The sequence below is a fragment of the Phoca vitulina genome, unplaced genomic scaffold (assembly GCF_004348235.1).
Source record: "Phoca vitulina isolate PV1807 unplaced genomic scaffold, GSC_HSeal_1.0 scaffold9, whole genome shotgun sequence".
Taxonomy (NCBI): Eukaryota; Metazoa; Chordata; class Mammalia; order Carnivora; family Phocidae; genus Phoca; species Phoca vitulina.
Window position 1 is genome coordinate 21,012,563 of NW_022589712.1, and position 13,166 is coordinate 21,025,728.

The window sequence follows — 13,166 nt, forward strand, 5'->3', positions numbered from 1 at the left end:
AGCAATCTAGGATTTGCTTCAAGAATTAATGCAAAACAGCACTCAGTCATCATAGTCATTAATTCAGGTTATTCAGTACCTCTCAAAACCTCACTCTCAAAATAGAGATTATGCAAATCATCTGAGAATTACCAGAATATTTAATTATTATTGAAATTCAAAAAAGACCTTCCTTAAGCCTTCCCAAGTTTTATATGTGCCCACCAGCATCTGAGACAAATAATGTATAGGTTATAAAAATTATGACTGCCCTAATTTTGGATTACATAAAAATTTCAGAATCTTTCTTTTGACTAGATACTGCTGCCTCGGGGGCCATTAGTCCTTCTCTGAAGACATGGTCCCTTTCATGTAGCCTCAGTGTGAATCTAAGTTGTTTGGAAATAGTACGATTTTGCTGGCAGAGAATGTACCTTAATATGGAAGCTGGTTTGGTGCCGTAGGAAAGAAGAAAAATGAAAAAGATGTGAGGTGGCTGGTATTCAACATTCTGCTGCCTGAGTTGAGACAAGTAGAAGCTTTAAGAAGTAGACAAGTATGTTCTTTCATATTTCAAAAATTATTCCAGCAGGGCCAAGGTAAAAGCCCATGTGAGTAAATATTGTCATTGTTTTTGTTGGTTGGTTGGTTTACAGAAAAAGAAATTACGGAAAATTTAGTATTTATATTTAGTAATACTCTAGCCCTTCTAGCAAATTCATAAACATTAACTTAGCAGTCCTATAATATCTTTCTAAAATAACCAGAATGCATATTATTCCCACTGTCTATATGAAGAAACTGAGGACTGATATATTACTTGAATATTACAAAAGATCAAACACCAAGCAGGGTCATCAAACCTAGGGCTTCGGATTCCAAATTCAACATTTTCCCGAATACACTTCACTTTTACAGTACTCTAAAAAATTAGTACGAAAAATAAATACCATATTTTATGGTGCTATAAGGTTTACAAATCATTTAACAAAAGCTATCCTTTTATTGATAATTAAAACTCAAAAACTATCAAATTCTATTAAGATAAAGTAGTAAATGTATCACGGTAAATCAGGATTATTTTTCCAGCCCTTTCACCTAACACTTAAGGTTTCAAACTCTTATTCCCAATCTCATGTTAAAAACAAGAAAAAAAACAGAAAATAGATCAGTGGTTGCCTAGGGCTAAGAGAGTGGAGTGGGGGAAAATAGGGAGAGACTGCTCGTGGATCCTTTGGGGAGGGGGTATGTTCTAAAATTTAATTGTGGTAACATTTGGACAACCTATGAACATGCTAAAAAAAAACCAAAACACTGAACTGTACACTTTAAAAGAGTGAATTGTATTGTATTTGAATTATATTTCAATAAAACTCTTTAAAAAGAAAAATATGGAGTCCAAAGACAGCATTTCTACTATATTAAAATAACATTGTAAATCTCAGAAAAAAAAGAAATTTGGGTTATTTATTCAACATTTGTAAATACTTCTAAAATAAGATATGGCCCCAAATTCAAGAAACTGACAATTCAGAGGGAGAAACACAGAAATAAACATCAAATTATAATACTAGGCAAAGTTAAATACACATTTTATTAAAATAAGCACACATAAAATGTAATGGACACTAGAGTAATCTCCTGGAAACTTAAATATGTAGCCAAGAATCACTTGGCTGTGTGATCTTGGGCAGCATAAAATAATATAGCAAAGCACATTAAGAGCAAAGCTCCACATAAATGTTAAGGCTTTGTTTCCTCATAAATAATAATGAAGAAATTGGTCAAATAGTTTCAATTCTCATAACTTTAAAGTTCTATAAATCTATAATTTAACAGTGGATAGACTGACTTCCACTCTGAATTATCTTTCATTTTTGCTTGATATATTGTGTCATTCTCTCATCAACTGAGTTACAATGAAAAGTATAACTGTTTTTGTCACTCTCATACCAAAATGACTCATGTCCAAAGAGAGGTTGTTCCATTTAAAGGAGACACTTGGAAGAACTATGTTCTTACTTCAAAGACATGCTATTGTGCAATTTTTCATTTTATAATTCCCTTTTGGAAATGCCCTTCATGTCTGAATATCGCCAATATTCACAAATATTTTTCCTTTAAAACTGGACTCAATTTTGGAAACAGTCAAAAGTCAATCTGGCATACAGAGCTAGCCACCAAAAGAATAATTTTTTTTATGGAGATGAAAATGTTAATGAGTGAATTTCATAGCCATTTCTGATAAACAAGTACCCCATGTTTTCTAACTATAATGAACACACTTTTGCACCCTGTGTGTTTGCTCATTCACTTGTCTATTCTCAGAATTCTCTACTCTGTTAAACTCAACCCACTCCTCAAGACCCCTATGAGGTACTACCTTTTCTCTAAACACTTCCCTGACATTTTCTTTTCTTTTCTTTTTTTTTAAGATTTTATTTATTTATTTGAGAGAGAGAGAATGAGAGACAGAGAGCATGAGAGGGAGGAGGGTCAGAGGGAGAAGCAGACTCCCTGCCGAGCAGGGAGCCCGATGCGGGACTCGATCCCGGGACTCCAGGATCATGACCTGAGCCGAAGGCAGTCGCTTAACCAACTGAGCCACCCAGGCGCCCTCCCTGACATTTTCAAATCAGAGTTTACTTTTTTTCTTCTGTGTTCAAAAAACGGTTAGCTTTATTATATGGTATTTGTCACATCCCATTTTAGACATTACAGTATTTGGGTTCCCAGCCCATATCTGGAATTGAGATAGTCCTAGAATAGATTAGTTGTTCCCACCCTTAGGTAAATCAGTTAACCTCGCTAGATTTTGGTTTACATTCTACAACATGGCTACGTTTTTCATCTAACAATTTCATAAAATACTTTTTCATTGATATAGCCTGTTTTCTGGGAGGGTGCAGGAAATTAGGTATTCAAGCTGCCAATGGACATATAACACCTCACAAGAGGGAAATCTGGCAATATATAAACTGAAACCATCAAATGTTAATTTGGTCTAGTTATTCTATTCTAAAAGCACATCCTGGAAATAATCAGGATGTACTCAGTGATGTATAAGGATGTCCATCACAGAATTATTTATCAAGAGAACACTGGTAATAACCTAGTTATCTAACCATAGTTGATCACTTAAGTAAATTATCCTACAGCCATTCAATAGAATTATATTTAACACTACTAAAAAAATCACAACGTAAGAAATGCTTAATGACATGGAAAAACATTAATGATATATAAAGTTAAAAAGAAAGTTTATTTAAAAGAAAAAAAAAAAAAAGCCCTAATCACAAAGACTTCCCTTGCGTCCATATTGCAACCACCCCAGCTTAAGGAAAGCTGGCCCCCTGGCAGCTCACACTGGGTAGGTGCACACACACCTTGGCCTTTTAAAATGCTGAACCTGGAGTACATATGGTGTCAGATAATGTTTTCAAGCAAAAAAAGTTTTCTCTTCCTTTATGTCTTTAAACTCTTGCGAAGTATGCCCTGAAAAAAAGTAAAACTAAACTCATTTTATATCATTTTTGAGCCCAATATCAAGGGTTTTCCATAAAAGACTATAATTAATAGTATACCTGTACCAAGAACAGTAATTCAAATGTTTTGAGAGTGAACTTAAATTCAAAACTGATGGCATAAAAACCCGTAATTCTTAAAAATGATGAGAATACATTAAGAGGTTCGGCAGTTCCTTTCCATTCTCTTCTAAGCAAACATGCTTGTTTTTCCTCCAGTGTCAGTCAGAGTAAAGATAACTTCTTTGCTCTGTTCAGTTTCTGGCAATGGAATAAGACTGCTTCCAAATATGATGTTTGATGTAAATTAAGATTACATCAATTTCACTGTGGTTTATCTAGATCTTCAAGTGCCATCTGGGAGCCTAATCAATAATCTAGAGGAGCCCCATAAATTGAGGAAGACTCATCCTACAAGAGTTTCTGTCACAAGCTCAGTGGTCAAGGGAAACTTGTTCTTGCAAGTTGAGTCTTCAGAACAAATTACTTGAACTTCTTTATTTTACATGGAAAATGTAATACTGTACTTTAAGCGTATATGCTGCTTACCATGTCCCTTGCCATATGACAGCCATTCAATACATGATATTTGAGTTGAATTGAAAAAACAAAACAAAAACAACAAAAAACAATGACAAAAAACCCCCACAAATTTCTTATTAGAAATGACCCAGTCTAGAAAATTAGTTGACTATTTTCAATTGATTCTTTTAAGAAGCTATTATGCACTTTTAAATATAATGATAAAAAACTACATTTGAGTATAGAGAATTAGTTGCAGTGAATACATAATTCAATACTTGTGTATTGAGACTCAAACCAAACTAAATTATGAATCAAAACCCAGAACCAACTATATTAATTTGCAATAAAATGAACCAATCCATCATTTTTTTATAAAACTGCAAAATAAGCCCATTAAAAGATATCCAATGTATAAGTTTAAACTAGAACAAAATCTTTGTTCTCTTAAAATTATACAGCCAGAACTCAAATATCAAAGTAGTTTTGAAAAGAACATATTTCAGGGCGCCTGGGCGGCTCAGTCGTTAAGCGTCTGCCTTCGGCTCAGGTCATCATCCCAGGGTCCTGGGATCGAGCCTCACATCGGGCTCCCTGCTCCTTGGGAAGCCTGCTTTTCCCCTGCTTCTTCCTCTCCCACTCCCCCTGCTTGTGTTCCTGCTCTCGCTATCTCTCTGTCATATAAATAAATGAAATCTTTAAAATCTTTTTATTTTATTTATTTATTTGACAGAGAGAGAGACAGCGAGAGCAGGAACACAAGCAGGGGGAGTGGGAGAGGGAGAAGCAGGCTTTCTGCTGAGCAGGGAGCCTGATGTGGGGCTCGATCCCAGGACCCCGGCACCATGACCTGAGCTGAAGGCAGACACTTAACGACTGAGCCACCCAGGCACCCCAAATAAAATCTTTAAAAAAAAAAAAAAAAAAGAACATATTTCATTAGGTTTAAACTTCTAGGAGAAAACAAGTACATCTCCATCCTACAAAACTAGCAGCGATAAATATCCCTTATAGATGATCTGTCTCCTCATCTGTAAAATGAAATAGTTGAGTCAGAGAATTTCCAACATCTCCTCATGTCTTAAAGGAAACTGTAGGCTAAATTTCTTTAGAAAATGAAATGCATAGGAAAATAATGTAGAATAAAATGGTATCTACTACTTAGTTAATGTGATTTCTCTTTCTATACCTTCTACAGTGCATGGTTCATTTTAGCCCAGTATAATCCCTAAAACTATCTGAAATTAAGTGTAAGGAGACACTAGACTGAGACAACCTACGTTTAGTTCAGATTGTGCCACATACTAATTATTTTTTTCAAAGATTTTATTTATTTGAGAGAGAGAGAGAGAGAGAGAGCACGAGCAGGGGGAGGGGCAGAGGGAGAGGGAGAGGGAGAAACAGACTCTCCACTGAGCGCAGAGCCCAACACAGGACTGGATCCCAGGACCTTGAGATCATGACCTGAGCCCAAGTCAGATACTTAACCAACTGAGCCACCCAGGTGCCCCTAGCTAAGCAATTACTGACATGCTCCCTAACTTGTCAGTGTACCAATCCCGTTTCTCCATTTGTTAATGGGAAAAATGATGATTTCTTTCCTACCTATCTCTTAAGGCTAAGTATTAATATAATAATTAATTAACACCATACATATTAATGATGAAATATGAGAAAACACTGTAAATTCTAGAACACTCTAAAAATGAAAGGATATTATATCAGTAGTAACAAGACTTTTTTAGTCATGAAAGCCTGCAGTTATTTTATAGCTGTATTTGACCATTTTTCTTTCAATTTTCTTAAAGCAAAATAGTCTATTGTGAAAACTACTCCATTTGATATTTTTCCAAAATTCCTGCTTAAGCTTTATCAAGCCATACTCTCATATCAGCCTGTTATTTATTAAGCATTACAAGGTTCTGTCTGCTTTTATAAGTGAGCTTTGTTATAAATTAATTTTCTATAATTTCACAGAACTGAACAAACTCGAAGAAAAATGAAAAGAAACCGTCTGATGCACTTCGTATGCTTTCCAATTTCAGTTATTTGGACTCATTTACCTTGCCCAGAAATGAATAAACTTTGTAAAACTGAGAAAGCTACCATAGCATGAAATTTTCTATATTCTTTTATCTCTATGGTAAGAGTTCTACTAATTGTTTATTTTAGAGAGCTAAAAATAAACCACCAAATATCCCAAGAGAAGCTGGCAGTGCTCACAGTCCCTAGTAAGAGGGAGTGGATCATGTCTGTACATTTAAAATCCAGCAGTACATTCACCTTGGAAATTTCCCCCTTGAAATTTAATAAACTTTACCCCTCGGTAAACACAGATCATCAACATTTTAGTCACAATTATCAAATGCTACTCTAAAAACAAAGGAGAACTTTTATCCATATCCATAATGCTACTCCAACTCTGTCAGACTGACTTTGTCCCTGATTTGTAGATCACAGATCTAGACTTATGCAAATAATGGTATCTTGGCTATTAAGGAACTACTTAAAATGCAATCCTGTAGAATGGTTTTAATTACTTTTTAGTTAATTGACAAAGCATTCCATCATATCTAATTATACTACGTCTAGCTAAAAGTCATTAATGGCATGAGTTTTCTGATTAATAAAAAGTTAGATAACTGGTTTTTTTAAAATGATTTTGATATACACCTTGACTTGGGGAGCTATGGCAACATGGAGATCAGAGAATCATCTAAAATCATGCTGCTGCTTTCGGAAGCCACAGGAAAATATCTGATGACACACAGAGATCTAATTCCTGTCTCCATCGACCCACCTTGCTTCATCTATCATCTCAGCCCCCTGAAATGGCACGGAGACGGAGAGTAAGGGAAGTAGTCCGCCCAGGGTCCATATAGCTGTGAGGCAACATGCCTAATGCATCATGGTGACTGGTTAAATGTACGCAAATCCTTCCACGCATGGCATTTTTCTCCATTAAACCTCAGCCTTCACGAATTTTCTGAAGGAACCAAACCGAGAATTTCTCATAAAACCAAGAAGAGCCAATGCTCATACGATCAACCGGAGTTCTACATCTCGGCTACAGACCATGACTCCGACCTTCTACGGTTCAAACGATCCTGTGTATGATTTGATTATGGAGACTGAGAGCTGACCTTACAATACCTACATTTCAACATTCAGATCACGACAAAGTAAAGCATCATCACCCTAAAACACGTGAAGATTTGATTACTCATGGATAGTAGTTTTCCACCTGAAAAAAAAAAAAAAGGTGGGTGGGGAAATGTTGGGGAATAAAAAACATAAAGTCTAGCTATGTGGGGTGTAAGTCATTTGAAAATACACCATTCCATTCCACACCTTCTTAAAAACACATACTCAACCTCAACTACCTCTAAATAAAGGGGACCCACACATGTAGGTGAAAAATGGTGTGTGGATTTACTTTGTCAATGAATCTGAAACTCTGTACCTTTGTGGTCATACATCCTTGGCCCATGACAGCATACCCTTCCACATAGCTCTATGTTGTCTACATGTGCAAACACACACACACACACACACACACACACACACACAGAAAGCCTTCTGTAGTCATCACTGGCCAATCCAGATTTGCGAGGCAAGATCTCAAGATCTTCTGGTCTCTGTTTTTCAGAGTACTCATCAACAGCCGCTCTGACACCACAGAAGACATGGTTTTTCAGGGATGACTTCAAGATCAGCACCATCGTGAAAGCCTGAGTGCCCCATAAGCCAAGGCCAGGAACAGCCACAGTTTCACTAAATCGGCGGTCACCAAAATGGCGTGAGTTTGACACAGAGAGTAAACGACAACCAACTGAGGTGTAAGAAGAGAATAGTGGAAAGTAAGAACAAAATTATGCTCTACTAATATTTAGTATGTGACTTGCCCACAGCATATGTGTATAATTTTAAAATAACTATATGTTTGTGTGTATATATATGTTTAAAATATTTTTGCTGATAGGACTACGGGATCAAAAAAGTTTGCAATGATTAAAGCCACATAAGCTAAAGTGATTTATATATGTATACAGGCAAACAGAAGTTACATTACTTAAATCAAAATTTTTTAAATGCTTATTAAGTCTTGAGGATTCCAATTTATAACACTAACTATATATTTTTTTCTTATTTTGCTATAAGGTTCATATCTCAATCTGCTTTACAAAAAAAAGCTGCTTTTGCCATGTCCTCAATTAATAAATATTTTATGAAAATGGACACTAAGAAAAAAAACAGGACTTATAAAATTCCTTTACGACTCAACATAAATTCAGCTTTATACAAAGATTTAATGATAAAATATCCTCAAATAATCACATAACAATGAAAACAAATTAAAGTTAATTTTATATTTTAAATCACTTACATTCAGTTGTTGTTGCTGTGCTCTGTCAGAAGAAAAATTGTTTTTTATAATCATTAATATTTTAAAGGAACTAAGCAATCAAAACCAAAAATTAGCATCCAGCATGAGGTGATTTTAGGTCATCAGGGCAATTTCATTGCTGCTAATTATATCTCCAAGTAAGCAGCACTTCTGTTTCAGTTTCCTACCCAAATTTTATGGCATGTATAATAAGGAAGAAATATTTTTAAAGGCAAAAATACAAGTGAATGTGTGAATAGGTGGAGAGGAGGAAAAGCATATTTTAACTCTGAGAGCCATGAATTCCAAGTTCTATCTATCCCCCCCCTTCAAAGCATAGAGGAAACACACAAAATGAGAATACTCAACATAGATTTCCAAATGTGTAACACATGATCTATTTTCTGACACTCAAGAGAAGCATGAAAAGAAGCAAAGACAAGGTATCACAGAGGAAAGTCTGATAAAAGACTAAATTTCCACATAATAATATAAAAAGAGAGATCCTGAAGAAGAAGAAAAGAGGGTAAGAATATTAACAGACACTGGATTTCAAAATGCCAATATGAATTTAAAATAGTCACATCTCCCTTAGTTTATGCAACATTTTTTTCTCATTCACTTTGATCTGTAAGTGTATTTACAAGAGACTTCTATATTTTTATGAAGAAACACTGAAACTTACAGCATTTCCTTTCTAAGAAACCAAATTTAGAGAATGTAGGAGGTATAGGGAGAGACAGTCATTATAACATTCACAATTTAAAGGGAAAAGAATTTATGGTATCTTAAGGCAAATATACACCAAACTTGTTTTAACGTTTAAATAGTACACAAAGACTACTGATAATTATAATACAATTACGTATTTTCACTTTCTATAGATAGAAACCTACCTATGCCAGTATTTGGGATAGCAACTATTAATATTTAGTTCTGCAACTAAAACTTTTATTTATACCATATAAGTTAACACAGCTCAGTAACTAATATCAATTTTCAAAATATAACCAAGCAAGCAAATAACATCTCTTACTAGCTGATATATTTCATAGTAATTTTGCCACTTCCTATTCTAGACTTCCCTCAGCCAAAATCTCATATATCACCGCCTTATATTGACACCTGCTGGCAAGTACTGGAATTGCATATTTCTCATTTGATTATCTGGGCAGTTGTTAATTTTCCATCTGAGGAAAGAAATGTGGAAGGTGACATTTCAACTGCAAATAATACAACTTTTAATTTTTTAAAACCAAAAGTACATTTATTCTAAACATTTAAATTTTAAGTTTATTTAGGAAATTATAAGTCTCAAGAAATTATCCAAAGAGTACTTCTGATGGCAATTAATTTACCCAATGACTTTAGTAGTTGAACTTGTGCTTATTTGGGGTATAATTATGAAACTAAATAACTTTCTCTAGTATTTGAACTTCTACTGTTTCCTACTTCAGACTAACTTAACACTTTGGTCACATGACTTGAGAAAAAGACCTGATTTTGTGCAAGTATGCATATAAATGGATCAGAAAAATAACCCAGCTAATAAAAAAATGCTTTATATATTCACACTTGTAGTTAAAGAGGTAAAATAACACGCATTAGTGAGTGAGCTTTTATTCTGTTATCAAAGCTGCCTGTTCCTGAAATACATAGAATGTTTATACCAGAATAAACATATTCTCTGAAGTGAACCAAAACACAACACACTGAAATAATTAATTTATGGATTTTTAGTTGTATTAAGTTTTAATTAACTTCTCATGCAAATGAAACCCTTATAAGTATTTCTGCAAAGAATGCACAGCTATCAATCTGTCTCCTAAAACTTTTCAAAAAAAGTTTCTAGACAGAAATAGTTAATTGACCAAGCTCTAAAAAATAAAAATATATGATAAAGTTAATAGAATACTGCTTTCCCTTTCTAAGGCACTCCCACATAACATGCGGTTTAGATGCTTGGACATGTCATATTTTCTATCATCGGAAAAGTCATATTGTCCTAGAGACCATCGTTCCAATTACAAATGAGTTTGGGCAGCAAACAGGGCAACAAGATGCATTCTTGAGAATGGTACTAAGTGCATGATGAAGGCAGAATGTGGTACTGCCGTGCTGTATAAATTGCTTTCACATTCCTATTACAATTCCTTCCTTCCTTTTCTATCAAATTGCTCCAATTTTTGACAAAGTAACGAGACAGTATGAACATGGCATATCAAACAAAACTATGATCAAAAATACAATAGGCAACTTTTCTTTAAAACACAGGAGCCCATTCAATGGTTTATGTTTAGGATGACGTAGTATTTGAAATTTGCAAGTGTCAAACAAGTTGCCTCCTGAAAGTGTACTTAATCCACCTGTTCAAATAAAATTAAGTTCTTCAAGTTTAGCTATAATATATGAAGATTCAAGAATATAGGGGATATTTTATGATGAGATTCAGTCTAGTAGTTTCTAAAATGTGCTTTAATTTTTTAATGGGAAAACAATTAGCTAGAAAGGGATATACAGTTATTAAGTAATCTACTTAATTATTTTAAACTCTTCTTTTAAATTTACTGAAATTTACACAAGATTAATATACCTGGTAATTCAATATTAAGACATTACAAAGTACCACAGAGGTAACAGGTCTTAATGAATGTAGTTTTGCCATATTTTCTCTGAACAGTTTATCAGCCCTTCTCAGAAGATAAGATTTTGTCAAATGCAAAATAAAAGATGCACTAAAACAATACTTGTTTCAGATGCTCGAACAAAATTTAACGAAGCAATTCACTTTCACAGCTTTTATAATCAGTCACTAAGAAAAGGAATCTTTCCTTGGTAAGAACCCTGAAAGGTTAGTTTTCAGAGCCTGAGAAACAGGAGAATTGTCAGACCCCGAGATCCTCATTTCCATCACTCAGTTACCTTACAGAGCTTCTGATACCGAGGAGAAGAAACTGCCATCCTTTGTAAACGATGTAACAAAACCACAACTTTCTGCAGAGACGTTCTCACCACAGCCATCATTTTAAGTTTACCACACTTCTGGAGACACCTCAGAATTTGCATTATAAATGAAGAGCAATGATCATTTCCTCCCGGTCACTGGACAATGATTTGCCAGTTCTCTGAGCATGCTCGTTTCCAGGAATGCATTTGAAAGATACAGGGGTTTAGGGGCTAGGCAAAAGGAGGCTGGTATTCCTTCAACAACTTCTCAATTTAAAAAAAACAGAAAAACGCCACAAAGAAAGCCCCCCCAGCAGAGGCTCACAGCCGGTACTTGCTCAGCACGGCATGGGCAGACAATGAGCAAGTTGTTGAGCCAAACGCAGCCTGGGGTTGGAGAGGAGTGCGCTCCGTAGCCAAAAAGGATATTAAGTGAAACATTAAAGCTGCAGATACACAGCAGACATCCCCTGAGAACCGAGATTCAACACATCACCACGGTGCCTGCCTCGAGCTAGTTTATATTAAGAGATGGAGTGGTATTCATTCACTCGCTCTAAAGAGAGATGCGTTCGCTACCCCACTAAATGCAGCTCGCTTGCTGTGCTCTGTGGGATGAGTGAACAGACATTGTTATAAATCTTGAGAAGAGCAGAAGGGTACCTGACTTTAATGAGATCGGCCCCTACATTAAGTGCTAATAAATCACCTCCAGACGGGTCTCGGAACAAGATCATCTAAAACAAAACGGAACAAGAAATACCTGCAGGGGGGTATGTGGCTTTACCTAGGATACTCTAAAAGCAGGGTCGTCCGTGGGCTCTCAGATGCCTGCCTAGGAGAAAAGCCTTGAGACATCACATTTCTAATGTTAGGTTAGGACTTCTCTAATTAAACAGTGAACTTAATAAAATACAAAAAAAAAAAAAAAAAATCTGTAACTGACCACTAATATTCCAAATTACCACATTTCCCCTTAAGACAGCATCTTCGTGATCTCATCTTATTTGCCATAATGCTGTTTTAATTTTATAAGAAACATAAAACATGATTATATGATATAAAAACCCAGGACAGAATTTGGGTTTTTTTTAGGTATGTCCGTATGTGAGATGTGTTTTCTACTGTGGCTTGGATACTATTACAAGTATCAATTGGGGTAAAGTACTCTTAGGAAATGAGCAAAATAACCCAGAATGATTAAATGACTGGGTCAAAGGGCACAGCCAGAAATAGAAGCCAGACGTTTCTCATTATCAGTGTCCTGCTCAAACTAATAACCCAGGTAAGGCTGCTATTCTCTACTGTTGTCATGATTCTTTAAAAGAAATGCAGTCCTGGGGCGCCTGGGTGGCTCAGATGGTTAAGCGTCTGCCTTCGGCTCAGGTCACGATCCCAGGGTCCTGGGGTCGAGCCCCACATCGGGCTCCCTGCTCCGCGGGAAGCCTGCTTCTCCCTCTCCCATTCCCCCTGCTTGTGTTCCCTCTCTCGCTGTGTCTCTCTCTGTCAAATAAATAAATAAAATTTAAAAAAAAAAAAAAAAGAAAAGAAATGCAGTCCTGAAAGTATTTGTTTCTCTTTTACTTTGTCTGCCTTCCCAGTCCCTCATGTTAGTGTGATTCAAAGTCCTATACTGGGTCTCATAGAGCTGTGTTTATCAAGCAGCGTTTGTGTATATTTTGCTGCTTCTCCTTGTATATGTTTCCCCTGCAGGTCTATACTGAGACCCTATACTGCCTCCCTCTGGATAGGCTAACAATGTCAAAACATCTATACAAAGCCAAAACCGGAAGAGGCAGTCAATGATG

The 13,166-nt window shown here is 35.7% G+C and overlaps 1 protein-coding gene across 8 annotated transcripts in view; it reads right to left on the reverse strand.

Moving 5' to 3' along the window:
- UTRN (utrophin) overlaps nucleotides 1-13,166 on the reverse strand; it is a 491,233-nt gene that overhangs the window by 213,827 nt on the left and 264,240 nt on the right. Inside the window, exon 1 of one of the 8 annotated variants that reach the window (XM_032407734.1) lies at nucleotides 11,335-12,663. The exons of the other annotated variants lie outside the window; for them this stretch is intronic. Within the exon in view, the coding sequence (XP_032263625.1) occupies nucleotides 11,335-11,478 (144 nt within the window). The 5' untranslated portion in view covers nucleotides 11,479-12,663. Of the gene's footprint in view, nucleotides 1-11,334; nucleotides 12,664-13,166 lie in introns of those variants that run through there. 8 annotated transcript variants of the gene reach the window in all.